Genomic DNA, 22668 nt, shown 5'->3' with positions numbered 1-22668 from the left:
GGGGGGGGGAGGCGGTTGGAGAGAGGAAGTGTGCATTCGCCACCACTTGCTCAGCCATGGAGACCAACAAAGTTCTACATTTTGTGCCTTCGGGTAAGTGGATCAAAGCTCTCAGAGCTTCTCCTCAGCTGTGCACGACACAGCCTTCATGGGAGAACCTTGGGGTTCCCTACCTAGTGAAACCTGAGAACCCCCTGTGAAAAACATGTGCAGCCCACCTCCACTTCCACTCTGAGGGACGGCAGATGTTTGGGTGTGCATGCGTTCGGCTGTACATACTTGGTGTTTTCGTGTTTGCTCTTTCTGTGTACTTAGGAATGCAGCAATGTTTCTGTTTGTGACAAAAATCCTGTTTTTATTTTATTTTCAGGGGAGGTGGGGTTCTAGAAGCCTTGTGGTGCTTACAGAAATGCAGATGTGTGTTGTTGTTTTTTGCATTTTTGTATGAGTACGCGTTTGCTGTTTTTTTTCTCTTTCTTTTCCTCTTCTTCTTGTTTATGTCTGGAATGCGACACAAGAGGTTCCTGCATCATATTTGTTCAGTTCAGGAACTGAATGTTTAGAAATGACTGTATTGCAAACCCACAAAGAAAAAAAGGCAGTATACCTGTCGAGCAGAGACAGCTGGAATGCAGAGCTCGTAATGCACTTTCTCATGTGTTGCGCTGACGGGGCTTGTGCGAGTGCTCTTGCTAGACAGAGAGAGATGGATACAGCACAAGAATCAGTGTGTTGAAGTGTGCATATGTATCTGTGTGTATTGTATGTAGGCATGAGAAATTTAAAGAAAAAGATGTGTACTTCTATATATCAGTTTATGGATGTGTATGTTTTTTCGTGTTTGAAGCATTTGTGTTTGTGATTCTGCGAGCGTGTGTGCGTGCATGCGTGCGTGTGCGCGCGCGTGTGTGTGTGTGTGTGTGCGTGTGTGTGTGTGTGTGTGTGTGTGTGTGTGTGTGTGTGTGTGTGTGTGTGTGTGTGTGTGTGTGTGTGTGTGTGTGTGTGTGTGTGTGTGTGTGTGTGTGTGTGTGTGTGTGTGTGTGTGTGTGTGTGTGTGTGTGTGTGTGTGTGAGAGAGAGAGAGAGAGAAAGAGAGAAAGACAGATTAGTGTTGGTGACAGCCACAGGAGAGCAGCGAGTTCTCCCCTCACTGAAAGTCCTCTGAGAGACCAGAGCCCATTTGGAGGTGTGATGCGACTGCCTCCCCACTTTCATTTTGTCTGGGAAGGCAGAGTGGGATGCTGTGCGTGTGTTAGTTTGTGTGTTTTAGTGTGTGAGTGTGTGTGTGTGTGTGATGGGGTCATTATGTAGGATAATGTGAGTGCAGGAATATTATCTAAGTGTGTGTGTGTGTTAGTGTGTGCACAAGTGTGTTTTTGTTGGTAGTGCCCAGGATAATATGTGGGAATATCTCTGTGCATTTTTGTGTGTATGTATTTTGTACAGTCGTGCTTTCGTGAGATGTGAGTTTGTGTGTGTGTGTGTGTGTCTGTGTCACGGAGAGCGTCATGCACTGTGCACACTAACTACATCTCAGAGTGTGTGTCGGGGCGTGATGGACACTGCTGTGGCTCGTCCTCTGAAGAGTAATTTGCATCCATTTGCTTAGTTCTGATTAGAGGCGGAGAGGGCAGGTTTGATCTTTGCAGCAGAACAGTTTCGCGTACAGAAAGGTATTCAAAAGGTTCTTTTCCAATCACAGGAAAGGCTGAGGTTCGAAAAGAATCAAAATGTGTGATCCAGAAATGTCAGATCTGATGTCTTATCCACCTTAATACAGTCGTTCTTAATTTCTGTAATATAATGTGATGTCTCTAATTTCACGTCATTTAACCTTGGCTGTAAATCAGCATATTAACCATTTACTGCCCTATAGATTAAATTGAGCAAATATCTGCAGGAATTCGATGAAGCCTTGATCACCACCAGTGACTCAACAATTACTTTGCCAGAGGATTAGCTCTGTTGCTTGTCAAACTCACTGTACTGCCATCTGGATTTTCAAATAAAAGCAGAGTGAGCTTTAGTGCGCAGCACCTTTCAGCATACGTCACAGGAGCGTGTGTTGTCGTTCCGCTGAAGCTGCCCACACAGATGACACAAAATGTTCCAAAAAAATGTTTTATTGGTGTTGTCATCTATGAGCAAGGGCAATCCCTTATTAAAGCATATTGCAAGTAATCTTCCACGTTGTGTCATTATCAGTAGCAACCTGCTGACTGGTAAAGGAGCAGCTGGTGCTGTGGGAGGAGGTCAGGAGATATGGATTTACTTTATGGTGCTGTAAATTACCACCGAGCTGCTTCGCCATGCGATTACACATTGTAATAATACCGCAGTGAGTTTCTGATAGTGACGTGTAGCTTGATTTACCTTACTGATTTTGTTTGCTTGCTCTCAAAATGGAGCCAGTGCAGCTTGAAACAATGCAGTATGGAAGGGTATTTAAAGAATGTTTCAACTATCGCATCTATGTCACTGCGGATTAAGTGTTTTCACCTTTGGATTGTTATTCTTGATTCATTACGCAAAGAGTTGAAATTCTTCTTTTACATGTGTATGATACATGTATATCTATATTACATATTCTAGATTTTAGATATATAAAAACCACATCATCCAGCCAGAACTAAAATTATTCAATATTTCAAACTCTATTTAACTAAACTCTAAAATCTATTTAACAAAAATTACAGAAGTGAAAGACAATTCTGAACAATGCTCATCATAAATACAGCAAAAATATTAAAATTAATCCATTTTCAAACTGGTTGCAGATTAATGACCATCTTTTAGTCAACAGTCAATTCTAGCCACAGAGTGTTTACTAAAAGTCAAAATATCCAGCTCCGCAAAAACCAAAACTGCAATAACTGTAATCCAGCCATTCAAGCCTAATCCACATTTCTCCTGTCATTTTTAAACACTGATTTAATATCATAATCACAATGTAAAACTGAAATCTCCTGGAGTTGTGCCAGCAGGGTGTCAATTTTCAGGTGTGACAGACAGCCTGGTAATCAGTGTTGCAGCCGTGACCTGCAGAGCCTGAAAATATCAGCATGGAGGACACATAGTGGCTGTGTGAATTAGTAGTTCGACCATGTGGAAGTGGAGGTGTGTGTGAGTGAAGATGGATGGCGTGCGCCAATGTGTGTGTGTGTGCGTGCGTGAGTGCGTGTGTGTGTGTTTGTGTGTTTGTGTGTGTGTGTGTGTGTCTGTGCATGCTGTAGATGTGACAGCTATCTCTGATCAGTATTCACCGCTGGCAACGGATCTCAGAGGCTCCAGCCTCTCAGCATCGCCATCTGAGCAGAGGAGAAACACACATTGACACGCAAATACAAATTATTATAAAGTATCTCACACACACACACAAACACACACACACACACACACACCAATTTGCACACAGAAATACACAGTCACAATGACCGTGTCACAAATATCGTCCATACACACTGTAATTATATACACAATTCATTGTATCTACATAATTTGTTGGTTTACACACACTAAGCAATTATGTTGACGTGTCAACATAGACACTCATCATGCACAGTTCAAGGAACAAAGACTGAAGACCACACATTCATTACAATTACTACCACACACTTACATGCACACACACACACACACGCTTTCTCTTGGTCATGTTTATATTCCCACGTATGCATTTAAATACATACACTCTCTTTATCTGGATATTTGAACCGTAGAGTGTATATGAAAATGTTTGACAGCTCCTCAAAAGTGAAGCCAAAGTGACTGGTGGCTGGCTGCAGTATAACTTATAGATCCCTCCCCCCTCCATGTTAGCCGATGGAACACGGGTAAAACTATAAAGTGCACATTAAATTATTTATTTTCCCCAAAGGTGATTATTTTTGTTTTAGTTCTTTTTTTTATCACACTGATGTATTTTTAACTGTTCATTTCGGTGATAGGTTTGGGTTTGATTAATTATTTGATGCTATAGAAAGAGGGGGAAATGTCATGATTTGCAGCTGTGATCGACTCATGATTGGTTGGTCTGGTGTGTGGACAGGACTTTGACAGCTTTTTATTCAGTGTGAGGAAGTGGAGACGCATTATACATCTTTTTTCTTTCTGTTTTTGTGTCTTTTTATGCCTTTATATATGCAAAGGGCCACAAATAAGAGTTAAACCCAGGACATTCCAGCAAGAACTAAGTCTCTGTAAACCGGGCGCTCTACCACTCTAACAGGTGATATATGCCCCGCGTTGTCCATCTTTATATACTGTACCTTTAAGCACCCTGCAGTGCTCAAGGTGTGATGAAAACACTTCCTGTCATTTTGGTGGTCAGTGTCGTCAGTATGAGGTTGACATAGGATGTTTTATCATAATCTATTTAGTAACAAAGTGTATCAGAAATGTAGGGCAACAGCTCTAGGTGATAAATTACAGTTTACAGACAGTTACTGTGTGACATTCGTATAGTGAATTTCGGAATGTCTGCCTCTAACAGTGGTTTGTGCTGTGTATTGTATCACTTAGTATTCACTCTGACATCAATTAAGTGCAATTATCACTAATGCTTCTACTATTTACATCCACCAACTTCTGCTGTTTCAATAGAAGTATACATAATGATTAAAGGATTTCAACCATAATGGTTTGCCCAATATTTCATAATTCATGTTTTTAAAGTTAGATAATCAGGGTTGCAAACAATAAGGATCACAATAAATATCAGTGTGCACATTTCGGGGTCTACAGTCCAAAGTGCAGTTGTGCATTGGTAAAGCTGCTGCGGTTCCTCGCAGCATTTGTCCTCGGTAATGCAGCTGTTTGGTATTTTGGAGCAATTTTGGTGCCTCGCTACGAAGTGCACCCATGCTCTGTCCTGTTTTCATCCCTTTAGTAGATCGGAGGTACATTGCTCCATATTCACACTTGCTTGCGTGCATGTCCTTGCTGAGAATTCAATTTCCCCATCCAAAAATGGTGGTTTTGCTCCATGATTCATTAACATTTTGATTGTCGAGATTTTGTGAGCATAGATGTGCACATCATAGGCTTAGGCTGCAGCGTTTTTGTCAAAACTGTTGGTGCATAGATGTTTTTGTTTTTCCTCACCATCACTGGGATTCTCCAATTCTGACTCCTTTTATTGTTCCTGAGAGGCTATTACTTTTACCACATTTTACTACTGTGTGTCACACAGTTAGATTTATTTATGGTTAGGTGGTGGTTATCTCTATGTTCCCAGGGTCCTCATTGTAAGAGATTGGCAGGGCTAGCTTAAAAATTTGAGCGTGTAGGGCTTAAGGAGTGTAACACAACTGACCCAGGGAAACATTAATTGAAATTTGTTTTTAAAGGTTATTTATCTTGTGCCTTTTTGTGCCTGTATTTGGACAGTACAGCAGACAGGAAACGGGAGAGCGAGAGGGGGCGACATACAGCCAAGGGCCGCAGGTCAGAGTTGAACCCGTGCTGCTGTGGTGAGGAGTTTTAGCCTCTGTACGCCGGCCGCGGGTGCCCCATATTGAACATTTGACCGAGGGGAAAAAAGCATTACCGAGGACATAAAACCCTTTAAAAGCACTTCTTAATGTGTCGTATCAGAGGATACTGAGCTGGAGAACATAGAACCCCAGGGGACGCTCTGGTTGGATGCATTGGATCTCCACAATAATACAGAATCATTGCATAGTGGCACGAATCAAGATCATGGTCTTTATTAGAGCTGCAAACATTTGTCAATTAATCAATTATTATTATTGATTGACACAAAATATTTCAGCAACTATTTTTATTGTCGTCTTTAGTAATTTTTTGAGCATAAATGCTGAACTTTTGCTGCTACTTGTTTCTAAAATGTAAGGAAATTATGCTTTACGATACTACACTGAGTTTTTGGACAGAACAAGACATTTGGAGACGTTATCTTGAGTTGTGGGGAATTCTAACAGCTACTATCCACTATTATCAATTTAATTGTATAGACAAAATGAAAACAATGTGCATTGATAATGAAAATAGTTGTCTGGTTCCAGCCCTGGTCTTTAAACAACTAACAATGCTCCCTTATTATCTTGCATTTTTCAGTCTAAATCTGAGGTAAAAGGGTTTTAAAGTCATTTTTTTCTCCATGTGTGTATGAGTAAAACTCAGGTTCTTGAGTTTTACCACTTTTCACAACAAATACCCAGATGTGTTTCTTAAAAAGGAGCAGACGGATTTCAGATTGTATGTCCTCACTTATCCAAAAGTTGTTGTCTCTGATCTCCACAATATTAAACATTAAACATAGTCCTTAAATGACATCCCTATGAAAGGCTTTAAGTAAAAGATATTTACAATTTTCAAACATTCATAAATGTAACACTGATGATGATATTTTCCTGGATTTTTAAAAAAATTATATAAATACATTCAAAATGCAATATAAGCATGATTATTAGCAGAAACTGGCTAAATATATTTTCTAATTATAATGTCCTGTTTTTATTACCATTTTGAATCAATTTTGCTAGATAATAGCTATTTTCCACAGTTATATGTTCATCTTATAATAATTAGAATTTTGCCCTAGTTCTAAGGACAGATTAAGACCAAAAACAAAATCACAAAGTAATTCCTGTTGAAGGACATATTTGCAAATGTAGAATAAATGCCTGAGGAGTTCTTTGAGCAGGGAGATGTTCATGTATTAACACAAGCTCTGCCATGTTCCCTTGAACATTCAAGTGCTGTCAAAAAAATAAGCCAAACATCACCCAGTTTATTTATATAGATGTATCAAGTCAAGTTGTTAAGTCAGGGACTCAAATACTATTGAAAACCCCCAAAATAAACAATAGTGGGTTTGGGAAATACAACTAATGTATAATATACAAACTATTTAAACAGCCTATCCCTGTAAGCCCCAAGTACAAAAATAGCCCTGTAGTTCCAACATAGTATTTATCATGTTACTTTTGCAAACCTTTTAATTCCACATGTCTTCATTGCTTTATAGCAGCTCCAGATGCAGATGTATAAAAAGCATCTTTATTGAGACGATGAAAGAAAAAGTGTTTTGTCTTCTTTTTAATGGGGTTTGAATACTAAAGTGCTGCATCCTAAAAGAACAACCAGTAATTATAAATCCAGTTAGTCTGAATCCAGCTAGACCGGTGAAATTATTTTTAACCCTGATTTATTAAAGCAGTTTCACGGTCATTGACGACCAAGTTATTTTTTATTCACAGAGCTGAATGTTTAGCACTGATTTCTTCCGGTCCACCTTGATTTTAGCAACAGATAGCATGTTTTAATTTCTAAGTATTTAAGCAGTTTTGGTGAAAGTTAAAGATGAGAAACGGCCATTAAGGGCCCTTAAGTGTCGATCTGATCCACTTTACTTTGACATGACAGAGACCTAAGCTCATTCAAAATCCAACATATGCTTTGACTCGGATATAAAGGGGATTGTCGAATGACATTGTCTTTAGATTTAAAGTAGAGGATCATTTGCTGAGACACATCAGCAAGAATAAATGCACAAAGACATGGACATGCACAACATCTCTACACACATAACTGCACATGTTTCGAAAACACACACAGTGTTGGTGGTCCTCATCCGTCTTTGGTCATGACAGGCCTGTTTGCTGTAGTGTAATTATGCCACAGTTTAACACTCCCGTCTAGCATGTACACACCCGTTCACTGCAGATTAAAGCTTCCTGTAGGTTACAGCATAGGAAGCAGTACTGCACACAGGCCAGGTATTTGTTTCAGTGCCTATTTAATATTGCTCTTGTATGGTCTACCAAGGCTGCACAGTGTCGCCAGCACAGAACAATTTCTACTGTGCACTGTAGTTTCTCTTTTGTAGTAAATTCAATTTAAAACCAACAAACAGAACATGACAGAATGGTGGACATGGCGCTCTGCTGCTCTCGTCTTCTCGATTTGTACACCACCACCACCACCCCCACCCCCAAACCTTGATTGTAAAGCTTCCCTGTCCATGTGCCTGAGCAAAAATATCAATGTCTTGAAACGTGTTTGGCATTTGGGGCTGCCCCCTCTTAGGCGATTAGTCGACTTGCATTTGCATTTGACTTCGGAGCAGTGAAAGACATTTCAGTTAAACTCAGCAGAGACAATTAACCCTGTAATTTCCATTTTCCCGTTAACATGCATACCTCTGTGTATTTTCCAGTATGTATTCGTAAATTATTGCAGTGTCACAAGATATGCTAACCTAAACAGCTGGTAGACGCCAGTTTAGGTTACAATGATAAGTGTAACTTTTCTTATTAATGGAGAGCTGTTTGACCAAATTGTAAGATTTTAAATAAAGTTGAATCAAGTTTGAAAGTTTAAATCAGCCTTCAACCTTGTACACTTCATTATTAAATAAATACAATTTGAAGCAGAAATAATTAAAAACCTAGTGTACCTTTTTGTACTCAAATAAATGAAATCAGTTTCCTTGGTAATGGCTTCTCGTATCCCTTTATTAAGGAGAAACACATTATTTGATTCATTTTCATTGCGTGCGAGTTTATGTGTTCATTGGATAAAAAGTTAGCGTCAAGCCTCTGTTTGGTCTCTCTTTTTGGATTACTTATTTATAAAGCTTTTTTTTTTCATGCTGAATGACTTATGAGCAAACACACGATTTAAAATGGTGCTTTGCTTAGAGATGCACCGATACCTGGATCGGATATCACCTCCCATAATGACTAATTACCTGATAGAATTACCGGATATCGGATGAATGAGGCCGTGTTACCATACACACTTTATTATACTACCGTTGATACACACACACACACACACACACACACACACACACACACACACACACACACACACACACACACGTCTTATAATGTATTAACCAAAATCCATTCTTATCTGCAGAAGCATGTTCCATCATGTTCTCCTGCACACATTTTCTCCTTCCTGCTCAGAAACAGCTGTTGACTGACGAGTTTGCATACATGGCGTGTATGGTCTTTTTCAATAAGAGATGTTTTGCGCTGTTCCTGCACTCTGTATCTGATGTCCTTTTTGTCCTTGTCGCATGTCATGATGGTGTGCTTGACATAGTCTGTATGCTGCAGCACCAAAATTGCATCCATATTCCAGCATGTTTAGTAGAGTTACTATAATAGCTTTATGGTGTTATTCAATGAATGTAAAGTTGTGTGTCTTTGTAGGTAGCACAGGCGCAGAGACACAGTTCTCCCTGAGTGACGTTCAAGGGCAAAAAGATCTCACCTACAGTGTAGAGAGAAGGCACAAGACATGAAATTGACAGAGAACTACACAAACCACTCTACAGCCAGTGTCAGGTGGAGGATTAAACAAGACAGCTGGCAGTGAGACATACTGTAGGACGACATGCCGGGGAACAGTAGGTAGCCATGGTTGCTTAATTTACATTCTGTCAGTGTGGTGCGGGATACATCTAAGCTAAGCAAAGAGACAGCTACTGATCAGGGCAGGGCGCTGACACTACTGAGGTTAGTGGTTTGATACCCACCAGGGCACTGCTTTCTAAAAAAGGTATGAATACTCCACTGAAAGCCTCATTTGATTAAAACAGCTATCAAATTTGATATTTTAACTCGTTTGAAAATCCTCTGAAAAAATCATAATCCCTTATTTTCACATATTACATTGGGTAGGAAAATGCACAGTGTACACATATGGACCTCACATAAGGTGGAAACAGACAGCCTGACAGATATACAGTAGACTAGAATTTGTGCCGGCATTTTCTCTCCCGCTGACTCACATTGATTCAGTTGAAACAGTAAACAGTAAGTGTGTAGTTCTGTGTGTGTGGGGGGGGGGGCAGCGAGATATGCTGTCGGATGGCGGGCATGCTGGAGCAGCATACAGTAGAAGGCTGTGGACTTGAAAGGGAGATGGTGGCCTGGCTTTAATCGAGCCAGAGGAAGAGGAGAATGTGCAAGCAATTAGCAGGAATCCCCTAGTACTGCCCACCCCCCCACCCCCCCCCTTCTATGAAAATTGAGGCAGCCAATTTCTTCAGCAAGCGGTTGGCTGCTGTGTGTGTGTGTGTGTGTGTGTGTGTGTGTGTGTGTGTGTGTGTGTGTGTGTGTGTGTGTGTGTGTGTGTGTGTGTGTGTGTGTGTGTGTGTGTGTGTGTGTGTGTGTGTGTGTGTGTGTGTGTGTGTGTGTGTGTGTGTGTGTGTGTGTGTGTGTGTGTGTGTGTGTGTGTGTGTGTGTGTCTCACTATGAACACGCACCACACATGCACACAGTGTTCCTGCAGCAGCACTGAAGCGATGCCATACCTGTGTGTGACTTTTAGAGATTGAGAAGACAGAAAAAGGAGGAAAGAGAATGACAGAGAAAGATGAAAAAAATGGAAAAGGAGATGTACAAATAGATGGAGGGGGGGGGTAAGAAAACGATGAAGCGCCGGAGGTGGAGAGCTTTAAATTGGAGAATATTTCTGTGCTAACCTCAGTCACGAAGCCTTGTCTCGCCGCGCTGCAGACGGGGCCGGACTCATCTGTGAACTGGCAGTAGCAGGCTCACTATAACTATCAATCCCTCTCAGGTGAAAGGACCAGAGGATTACTGCAGAGCTTTTCTGTCCACAGACTTCATGTCAACAGATGGACCTGACATTCATGCTGCAGGACTGAATTGTTTCACAAATGTACATTTTCAATAAGACAATTATTCAGGATCAATTAAATTGATGGCAATCCTACAGTATTCATCCTTGTTATTTGGTTGAGGTCACATAACCATGAGGCTGTCACAGTATAAAATATCTAATCTTGTATTAGCTCTCACATGCCCAAAATATAATGTCCTTTTTGGCTCAGTCAGGTTTGCCTGTAACTCTGTCCATTGAATAAACTGAAAATACCAAAATAAAGAATAAAGAATAGAACTTGTGCATTAGGAGGAGGGGCTCCAACATTCAAAGCACCCAAACATTTATGATCCTGGTGCTCGACCCATCTGGGAAATGCCCATGAAGTAGACCTGTTATCTTGAGCTCACATCCTTTACCGTTCAATGTTTGTTTCCATAACTCATGGGGAATGAAAATGTTGCCTCACTGGTGACTTCAGGGAAGCAGGAGGATTTAACAGTTCTGTTGTTGCCCCGGCAGTGGCCATGTTATGTGAAAATGCAGCTGCAGGCTAATGGTAAGCTAATATTAGCTACATGCTACCACCAATAAACTACGCTGTGCTGTCTTTGTTGTTGATTTTTTATGAGCTTTGGTACTTTGATACTACCGAATGTAAAATTAAATGGAGATTGTATTGTTTTGAACAAATGGTATGGAAAAAGTTTCAAAAGGATGCGGCTTCGTTCATTTTGTCGTATACCAGGGCTCAACACCAACTTTAAAAGGGTTTCCAGGTTGGTAACCAGGCATCAGCTTTTGTTGCCAAAACTGTAAACATGGTTGAGATACTATGCAGTTATACGTCTGCCTTTGGTTCTTTGTCAGTTGAATCAATTTGCACATTTGTTTGTGATGTTAATACAAATTTTCACAGTCAAACCACTAGCTAATTTGCCTCGCCGTCGCTCTAAAACAGATGCATGTTTGCACGCATTGTCATTTCTCACAAATGCAACAAATATTAAAAATATATTTATTTTGAATTGCAAATATTGCTGTTTGCTGTCTCTATTTTTTACATGGTACAAAGTAATTGCCACTGAGGGCTCAAAATGGTTGCCAATGGCAACATGTTAACTTTTACAGCAAAGCAAGAAAACCCATGGCAGGTCTTCCTATCTCTGGTTTCTGGGCAGAACTTGCACTTGTGAACTTCATAATCCTCATTACATGCATCAGTCTACATACGGCATATTGTGTGTGTGGCTGCATGCACTGGACCGTGACCTCCGTATCGTGACGGATCGGTACGATTACACAAACTGTTACAGCCCTGATATAAGTACACACATCACAAACTCATCACCTCTTACGAAGACACTCAGTCATCCAGATTATCTCAGATCCACACAGACAAATTGAACGCATTAATGTATGAAGATGTGGGAACAGATACACACACGCACACACACACACACACACACACACACACACACACACACACACACACACACACACACACACACACACACACACACACACACACACACACACACACACACACACACACACACACACCAACAGCATATGACTGAGTGCTCAGACTCCCACTGCTGTCCAGCATCAGTCGAGCCAGCCAGAGCCCACCTGCTTGCCAGACAGCTTGGTCGTAGCCAGCCTCATGGTCGAGGCTGTGCTGTGACATCATCAACGTCAGACACAAGCCAGTCAGATACAGCTATCTGTAGCAGAGCCAACAGCTCTTCATCTCATCAAATAAAATTTCTTGATATTTAGAAAAAAAACCTCAAACACTATATTTTGGTTTAGATGTAAATTTGTGACAGCACAGGCTTCACAGTGACAGTTATAAACAATTACTTCTCTGTCCATATGCTGTTGAGTTCCCAGTTTTCCGTGTCATCTTTTTGTTTTTTTCAAATAAGAAGACATTGTGGTGGTGATTTAACCATGGATTTATTTATTTATATATTTATTTAGAGAGGAGCGATGCAGAAGCACACAAAGTCCATATGCCGGTATTTGACGCGCTGAGGACAGCAGTCAACGGTAGTTACACAGTAGAGTCAAAATCCGTACCGCAGCCAAATTCCTACCGTCCTACCGTTTATACTGTTTATACAGTTTATACCGTACATCCCTGCTTGTCACAATATGGAGTGACAAACATACGTCTCTCTACATTTCCTTGTTAACAATATCAGCATCCCTCACTGAAAACACGGGGGAGCGCTTACTGCAAACGTGGTTCTTATATTCTTGAGTTTGAATAAGGATTTCTTTCAATCTGTCTCAAGGAAACTGAAGGACAAAAACAGTTTTTTTCTGACGATATGACTCATTTATTGTACTTCAAGGTTCTTTGGATAAAAGCCTCCACTGAATAATGTGGTGTTTACCTCAGTTGCCTGGCTGGACGCCAGTGCAGGTTTGTTAAATTCAGTGAAGTTTTCCTCAGATTTAATTGGCAAAACATGCTGATAATATTGATAATCTCTCTAATACAGTCGTGTACATGTCTCAGAAGGATACTTAGTCATCACATACAGGAAAAAACGGTAACGTTCTAGATTTTGGTAGTGTTTGGTGAAAGCCAATAATCTTATTATTAAATCCCTTAAAATAGGCTGTACTGTTTTAAGTGATAAAAGTAGACAGAATACAAAAGCTAATTAATAAATGCAAATCATGATTATTTCCTTATTGATGAATCTGTTCAACATTAGCTCATTGCTTATTCATTTGGTCTGCAAATTTAATTTAAAAGTATTTGGCTGTGTCTTATAGGGCTGCAACTAACAAATATTTTCATTTTCCATTAATCTGGTAATTATTTTCTAGATTAATTGATTAATTCCTTGGTCTATAAAGTGTCAGAAAACAGTGAAAAATCCATCCCAATTTGTCAGGGTCCAAGGTGATTTTGGTGCTTTGGTGGTTTTGTCAGTCCAAAATCTAACCCTAACCCTGTAAAAAACTAAAAACAAAATGAAAAGCAGGAGATCTCCATACTTTAGAAGCTGAAACCTTCACAGGTTCTCATCTACAGTACAGTAAATGCATCATCTCTGGTAAGGCGAGATCTTATCGAATGCTGCTTTCTGAAATTAAAAATTGGTCGGCCTGTATCTCATTTTTTAGCTGCTTGTATTTTAAAATTCAGCATGAATCAACATCAGTCTGAAAGGTAGGAGAACTGTAGGGAGGCTTTTGTTGACTGGTGAAGTTGACAAATAAGTGGAAAAGGAAACTTTGAGCCTGTGAATGTGACGAGAGAAAAGCAAGCATGACTTGTGACGGTGAGTGTGGGATGAAATTGACTGAGACCTTGTGGGATTATGATGAGTTTACGAATCAGGCCAAATCCTGTTTCCTCACACATCATCCAAACCAGTTTTGGCTTGAGACTATACGTCACTGATGTACTTGCCTCTCAACAGCTCTGTGGTCCTTGTAGAATGCTGTGGTGGCCTCTCACCTAAGATTATAGAGAAGTCCCTTCAGCACCGGCTCCACTTGGTGGATCACCAAGAGGCTTTCAGAGGCCAGCGTAATATAGATTTGCCCTCACCTGGGGATGGAAAGGATAAGATCTCAAATACAAGAAGTTACAGTTTCACTCTTTCATTAGGAGTATTGGAGTTCCCTTAGAAATAGGATAATGATCTGAGGTGTTGGAGTAGAGTAGTTGCAGTTGGCTGTCACCTAAAAGTTAACCTCATCTCTATTGTTATTGAACCGTAAACTTGAAGCTCACATTTACAACAATTAATCTAACCCTTGGAGGGTTTGATCTCGGTAAATTAATATTTTGCTTCTTCTTCCCCTGCTTTCCAAATCTTGTGTTATGACAATTTGCCAAACCTCTTCCCAATAAACATGTACTGTATGTGACTAATAACAGGCCCAATTTGCAATTAACCTGAATTAATGAAATGCATCAGGAAAATGTTTTCAGTATGGTTCAAACAGGTGATAACAAAATGCTTAGCGTGCCCTCTCACCTAACTTTTGACTCCAGTATGCCCCCATGCCTCTCGGGAAAGACCATGCAAACGTTTACTGTAAATTGCTCTTTACAATGTGTGTGTAGTTAACATGCTGATTGAAGTTCCTTGGGAATTAAAAGGAGACTAATAAAGGCTAAATGTGGGCCTGCTGTTTAAAATGTGTATACGAGCAAACAGAGCAGAGCATTTGGAGGAATTCCCTCTCTGCCTGGGCTCTCTCAACGACCACAGCTCCAGAGAGGACGGGTGCCAAGAGAGCCTGTGGGCACAATTATCCAACAAAAGGCCTGGCCTCCTCTCCGGTGCTGGCCGAAACCTCATAGATTTCCCTACAAACGCAGCAGGGGCACTTTTTAATCTCTTGCCCTCTTCACTTCAGACTCTCTCAGCCTCACCTTTCCCTTAAATTCCAGGGTTTGTCCCTCCCGGGGGTTGTGGCATCTGTTTTGCGTGTACCTGCAGCACACTACCCTGCACTACATCAGCCTGCACAAGGAGGAAGGTTGGCTCAGTTTCAACCCGGCTGGTTTATGTACACACCAAAGGTCGTATAAGTTGACTTCCTGTTGTCTTGGAGCATTTAAATAAACATCAAAACAGGCTTTTCCTGGTGCAGTTAAGGAAAAGTCTGCACTGGGTTGGAGTAACAACTTACCAATAAAAACATCCATGACTGCTTGTAGAATGCATAAGTTCCTTCTCTTTAGGCTGATTAAATACCTTAAACCATCAAACAGCAGCAGAAATGTTAAGTGTATGACATCCGCAGTCTTTAAGCAACACACTGCATAATTAAACAAAGGTCAAACACCGTGGGTCCTTGCCTTTATAAATATATTGATTTATCTTGATCTAGCAAAATAGGTACACAAACTTCTGTCCTTTTGTACATATCATTTATTATTAGAGCAGGCATTCTAAGGATGCATTCCGGGTGCCATCTCTAAGATTTTGTGCTCTTATGAGTGTGATGATATTCAGTATTTTTCCTTCTGTCCTCGGCCTAAAGTGGTTCCCAACAAATGCACTTTTTTACTCCATATTTTTTGTGTAAATTCAACTTACAAAGCTTTTTTTTTTTTTTTTTTTTTGCTCCATATTAGTAGTTGGTGATGTATATTTGTTTCTGTCTCCTGTCCAACTTTATAAACTGATTAGATTAGATTAGATTAGAGGATAACTTGTATCCCAACTTCACACGCTATTATACCTCTACCAAAATGTATTCATATATCGCTTAAGCCTCCTCTACATTGTGCACCGGGATTTCCTGCAGTCACCAAAATTGCAAAAACTAGTTCGGTCCATATGCGTGATTGCACTTGCTCTCATTATCAGGTAATAAGAGAATGAAGTATATGTTTATAATGTTATTGTGGTGCTATTTTCTTCTTTAAGTTAACATTTATAGTCTTGATAATTCTCGCTTGGGACTTGAGACAAACTTCCAGTAAACAGTTATTTTCTCTATATGATTTTCAGGTAGGCAAAGACTGGGTTTCCTGCAGCTGTAATGGCTTGGTAACAGAGGTTGTAAATTATATTAACAACTACAGGGCTTGATCTCAATCTTTGCCTGGGGCATGCAAATTGCTAAAACTGTCATTGTATGTAGTCAGTACAGATATTTATTTTCCTGCTGAAGGACTGTGGGAAGTCCTGTTCTCCGCACACTCTTTTCTCTTTTGAGAGCACAAGGATCAAAGCAGAGGGAAGGGTCGGCTGGTGTTTGACTCGTAGCCCACAGGGGTATTTGTGGTTGCGGAGACAGAAATCATATGAACATCAGGTAAAACTTGTCTGTCTGTCAAACAGTTGTTACTTGCTGTGTCACTAGTCCTCCCAACTGATGCCGAAACCACAATCGCTGCAAAGGAACAAGCAGCTGCCTGCCATCTTTTTTTTTTGCAGATAGCTGCATATCAGACAACGGTTTGGGCTTACCAGAAAGAGTTTGTCATGTGGCAGGTACTGACACATCAAGTGATGAGTGGAGCGGATGTTGCCTTGCTTGTGGGTTTGTCACATGTAAACTCTGCTGACTGACAGATATTTCCTTCATGTATATGTTTAGCAAAGATGAAAAGGCTGATTTCTAAGTAAGAGACTCGCATACAGAAACACCCACATGCACCCACAGCAGATCAGTGAAAGGGATGAGACGTATATGTGATTCTATTCTAACTAGTTCTGACTTCCTGTCTGCAAGTAGGCACCTTCCTCTTTTCTGCAGAAGTTTATCATACATCTTTTTTGTGTGTGTGTGTATGAACTGTACTTCTAAAAACAACTTTCTATTCCTGGAAGAGCTGTATTGCGGGTCACTTTGTTGTAATAATCACTGCTCATAAAAGAAAAATCAAGGATCTGATAACTGATTGTGAATGATAAATAACGTCAAGAGGCTTTTGAAACTCACCTCAGGAATAAATGAAATAATGAAGAAATGTGCAGAGAAAGTTCCTCTTTACAGAAGTTTTCTCATTTGTAGTTGTGAGATAACCCGCATACATAGGTGCATTATAAGAGGCATACTGAGTTTTAGTCCCTGAACATACGTATTCATTTGAGTAGGTCTGCGTGGCCTAAATGTGTTGTAATGTTTGTAGCACAAAGTGGTTATTCTCTTATCATAATCAAAGACAACAGGCTAAATATTTCAGTTGTCTGATGTTAACAACTATAACTGTTGGTACGTACATACGTAAATGTTTGCATATCATTACTTATTCGCCTGGTGGCTCAGTGGTTAGAGCAGATGCCTCATATGCCTCATATACAGAGGCTAAAAGTCCTCTGTTGCACCCTCTATCTCTCCCCCGTTTCCTGTCAGTCAATCAAAAATAACAGCATGAAAGGCCATAAAAAAATAATCTTTAACAAAAACGGTACCCATGGATATTGCACCAACAAGGGCATTTTGGAGTAACTTTAAAATCTCGTTATGATCATAGGCTGCTAATAAGGACAACATATCATATCTCTCTCTCATCAGGACATGCGGCCGGTGATGTCTGTTTATCATGTTTTTGTGTGCTTAAAAAAGTGCTGTGTGAATGCTAACTGAACCAAATGAGAAATGCAATGACACACCGTCACCCCTGAATTGAGTCTACCAAAGTATTGGTGTAAGAAAAAAGGACCCTTATTTTTTAGTACCCTTATTGAAACAGACGATAAATAAACAGAATGTAAAGAAAATCACACAATTTATCACAAAAAGATAATTATTAGCTGTTGATTGGCATTTTAATCATCATTGCATCAACAAAATTAACAAAAGTAGCTAACAATCTAAACTTATGATATATTTTTTTATTAGATTCTGTTTCACATTATTATTGATAATTTCTACCATATTATATCACTTGTAACTGGCTCTAGAAAAAAGATGCATGCGGATGCCTTAAGTATGCCATCCACACATTATTACTGCACTTTTTTTAAATGGCAGTTTATGTTTGGGAGATTGTGCATGCCGGGTTTTTGTGCACACTCATTTACATACATCTGGCCCCAGCGTTGTAAAGTATATATATACTGTATATATGCAGTATATGTATAATTATAAATTTGACAGTCAAATTGGGATTAACAAAAGAAATCTTCAAAAAACAGGTAAAATTAAAAAGCATATAAATCAGTGAGCTGGAAGCATTTGCACGACCTTGAAATTCCCCAAAAAATCCAATGAGAATCAAATCTGATGCAACACGTTAGAGGCCATCACCGCGTTGGCTAACTAAAAGTGTATGTTGCGGCAGCTGTTGCAAGAGAGAGTAGAGTAGGGGACAAGGTTTATTAGCAGAAGGGACAATGCTGAAGCACAATGCATTACTTGTGTGGATTAGCACACCGCATGCCTCTGCTATAATGTCATTGCGACTTGTGCACAGATCTGACTTCTGTTCCACTGAATTGTTTGTGTCAGTGATTGGTTATTGCTTGGTCACATATAGTATAAAACACAGCATGAACTGACTCATTTATTAAGTTTTTATTAAGCCTTTAAGTCTCTTTTCAAAATGTTAAACTGAACTGGGGGATATTTTCACTTTTACAACTTATTCTAATGCAAAGAAACCAGGTATTTGTTTTGTTATTTTGCAGAAACTATATTTGTTACTTGATGTGATTTTATTGAAACAAGTAAATATGCTTTTAATTTAAATGTAGGTGTTACTATACTATATCTTTTTTAATAAGGTTGGACAATTAAACACAATTTTACTGAAATCACAGTATGGACTAGTGCAATATCCCAATATGCAACATTCGATATGTCCCTCACTGGGGCACGTGTCAGTGCACCTTTTGGTTTTCAGTGACTCAGTGGTCAGAATGTCTCAATTCGCACAATTGAAGTGAATTTGCTTCAGTTTTCACATACGAATAGCCTTCATCACTTTTAATGAGCCTGTCTCTAAAAGACCATTAGCAGTTGAAGTATATAAAAGGTCTTTAATCAGTCCTGTCCAACAATTGTCTGCATCTGTGTGCGGCCCATTACAGCAGACAAAGACATAACCAAAACAAATAGTGCCGTCTCATCTACAGCTCATTTAACTTCCGCTTTAAAATTCTAATTTAGGAGTTCATGGTCTAAGGATGCACCAGGTTACTCACTTCACTTCAGTTAGTGTTACTTATTTGGGTGCTTGAACTAGGAATAAAGCTCTTCATTTGTTCATGAAGTCAGGCTTGGTGTCTCACAACAGAGAAGCACTCTGTTTTTTCATTGATCTGGCAGAGCTGGTACATGGATAACATGCAGTCCCCTCCAATCCTTCTAAATCTCCTTCTGCATCTGTCTGTGCCAAACCGCGCAAGACGTGCAGAGCTCATGAATCATCATGAGGATGGTCCTGATCACAGGACTTAGACACAGGAGCACAGCGTTCACAGGAAGCTGGCATGATGTGCCACATAAATAAATAAGTCCAACTGAAGAATCCCTCCAGGATAGAGAAAGCTTTGCTATTGTTCAATGATTTTCAACATCTCTGTGAGTACTGAAGATTATTTATTTGAACAGTTTTTATTGGTTGAATCTAGCGATTCTTTTGCTACAGTGTGTTACTACCACTAAATAATAAGGATAATAGTTGATTCTATTCTTCTATATTTAATATGGATTACATAACACTACTGACTAAACCACAGATGGTTTGTTCCTGTAAAGGTTCTATACTGCTTTATTCAGACGTTATTGAATTGATTGATTGACTATGAACGAATCAACTATTTTGATAATAAGTTTATAATTTAAGAGCTTGTTTTTAGGAAAAGAGAATTACGGTACTTGTTGGTTGGCACTCCTTAAATTTGATTATTTAGCCTGCAGCTTTTTGTGTAATAACTTAATGTAATAATTGTGTGGTTTTGGACTGTATTAATTGACAAATTGAGAAAATAATCCAAATATTAATTGATTGTTAAATGGTTATTAGTTGCAGCCCTAGCCACACTGTTTGTGTGGTATTTGGCATATGGAGATGAGGCGGTGGCAGCTGACTGTTCTCTCGCGTGCTGCATCAGGGAATCCCACAATCAATTTATTTATAGACTTCATTATTTATTAGATTCATTCTGTGGCCTATTTTACAATCCCATATGAGACTTTAAATTGTGGCTCAAAATGGATTCCTTTTTGCTCACATTTAAAGTGTTTTCCTGGATATTTGTTATTTCATTCATGCAGACAGCATGAGTAAACATTGAAAATACAGAGAGTAAGTGCTGGTAAAAGATTAGATGATTAACTGTTAAGTTAATTTACAGAACATTAATCAGCAATTACAGATATTTTGATAATGGATTAATTATGTAAGTCATTTTTGGTAACATTTGTTGGTTTCTGCTTCTCAAATGTTTGGATTTGTTGCTTTTCTTTGTCGTATGTGATAGTAAATCGAATATCTCTGAGTTTTGGACTGTTTCTTGGGCCAAACATGTCATTTGAAGACATCACCATTCTGCTTTGAGAAATTGTGAGATATTTGCTGATTTTAATGCAGCTCTGTGTCACGGCAGTATGTACAGATGAACGGTGCTTTGACTTCCTTCCGCGGCAGCAGCAAATCCTCCAGATGGCGTGAAACATGCCATTCTGTTGACTTTCCGCCACAGAGAGAAGCACCGTCATGACGCAGAGCTGGACTAAATCAGCAAAGTATTCCATTTCTTCAATAAAACTTTGTTAAATAATAATAATTGCCAGATTAAATAATGAATAATGAAATAATGAAATGAATGATCAGTATTTGCAGCCCTGTTTATTCTCGTGGTTATGTAAGTTTGTTTTTTGTTTTGTCTGAGACTTATTTCACACTGCAAGGAGAAAAATAATAATTTAAAGACTGATCTGACATAAAATGACTCGCCTCGACAACCTACTGTGAAATTGGCTCACTCAGTATATTTTGCTTTATTAAACTGATGCAGAGGAGATGTTAACTGAGTGATACATTTGTTGCAGCACTCTTAATAAGGCGGAACATGCCAATCTTGAAATGTCACTGCAGTATCCCCAACCAAGTGTTGTTGTGACTTGTACTATTTGTAAAAGTAACTTGTGAATTTGACATGGTAATGACAGGCTGCTGTCTGTGAGCATGACTATTTAGTTGCACATATAAAAATGACTAAATACAGAGTGGGGGAAAATAGATTTAAGTAAATACAACAAGTCTTACAGGGGTTATGTCCCGGACCATTTCTTGGCTGAATTCCTCAATTTTTGTTGCCACTGCTTTCTGGCAAGAAATTGTGAGGTACATAATCCCCTCTAACCCCCCAACTTGTCATTCTTACACTTAGATTTCTGTACAGATGAAACTAATGAGATGTTAATTAAATAGCTTAAGAGATGCTGGACTGCTAGAGTCAATCTAGCTGCTTCTCCATGTTTCCAATCTTTGTGCTAAGCTAACTGGCTCCTGGCAGTATCTTTGTATTTACTGTGCAGGCGTGAGATTGGTATTGATCTTCTCACCCAATTCCTGAGCAAGAAAGTAAATAAGTACGATTTCCCAAAATGTCAAACTGTTCCTTTAAAATTGTCTGCATTCGACAGGCAACACTTGGTCTGTAGACTTAAAAGTGCATGAAAAATGTGAATAAGCATACCAGAAGAAGTCAAAGTGCCATAGAGAGAGACTTAAAGGGATAAAGGCTTTTTTGAAGGGGGGTTGATTTGGATACTTATTGATAATCAGAGTATTACCTACAGTAAATGACCATTAGCGCGCAACAAGTTTGGCTAAGACAGAAATACCAACCAATGTACTGCAAAGCCAAGCAATGAACTGCTGTGGATGGGCGCAGCAGCTAAAATGTATCTAAAAAAAACCTAAAAAAAGACCAAAAAATAAATAAATAAATTTCAGTTTAAGTGTGCGATATATTTATAAAAGTTTTGCCATTTTACCTTGCTGTCAGATAGGCTTTGCTCCACACTGAATGTCATTTATTTGTCGCTGTCTAAACGTCTGACACAAACAGATGATCTGTGGCTATTACAGTGCACAGCACAGTTTTGCTGATGTGTACGAAAACTTTGAGAAAATATAGTGCCTAAGGAAAGTAACGTGATATTGATTTGTTTAAGGTGGTCCTGTGACTAAAGTGCATTTATCTGCAGCTTCTGCGCCTGATATGCACCTTGTACAAGTACAACCACACTTCAAAAAGGCTGGACTATCCCGTTAACAGAAAGAAAAAAAATGGTGCAAATTATCTATTACAGACCCAAGCAGCTACATCATTACCTTTATAGATTGAACAAGTTAATTATAGTGAGGATAAATAAATCCCTGGTTATTTAACTCTTGAGTGTTTTTTTAACCCAGTGTCCAACCCCAAGAGTGAAGGAACATATTGTATAATTAAGATTGTATTCTGTATTTGTATGCTTGTCACATTAAATAATTAAATAAAGAAGGAGAGATATCATGACGTCCCTCTTCTATAGTTGAGAGCTTCACATAGTTTGTGTATGTGCTTGAACAAGTATGGGTGTGATTTTGCCATTCCCCCCCTGCCCC

General features: G+C 39.4%; 1 protein-coding gene across 2 annotated transcripts in view; it reads left to right on the top strand.

The window, feature by feature from the left end:
* The first annotated feature begins 6 nt into the window (after positions 1-6).
* Positions 7-22668, top strand: part of slc4a11 (solute carrier family 4 member 11) — a 92837-nt gene continuing 70175 nt past the window's right edge. Inside the window, exon 1 of one of the 2 annotated variants that reach the window (XM_083924725.1) lies at positions 7-93. In XM_083924725.1, coding sequence (XP_083780851.1) covers positions 57-93 — 37 coding nt within the window. In that variant the 5' untranslated portion in view covers positions 7-56. The remainder of the gene's footprint in view (positions 94-22668) is intronic. The other variant, XM_083924726.1, reaches the window with a different exon arrangement.

The sequence above is a fragment of the Echiichthys vipera genome, assembly GCF_963691815.1.
Source record: "Echiichthys vipera genome assembly, chromosome: 12".
Classification (NCBI taxonomy): Eukaryota; Metazoa; Chordata; class Actinopteri; order Perciformes; family Trachinidae; genus Echiichthys; species Echiichthys vipera.
Note: the sequence above shows the minus strand (reverse complement) of the source record. Positions and strands in the feature narration are given on the sequence as shown.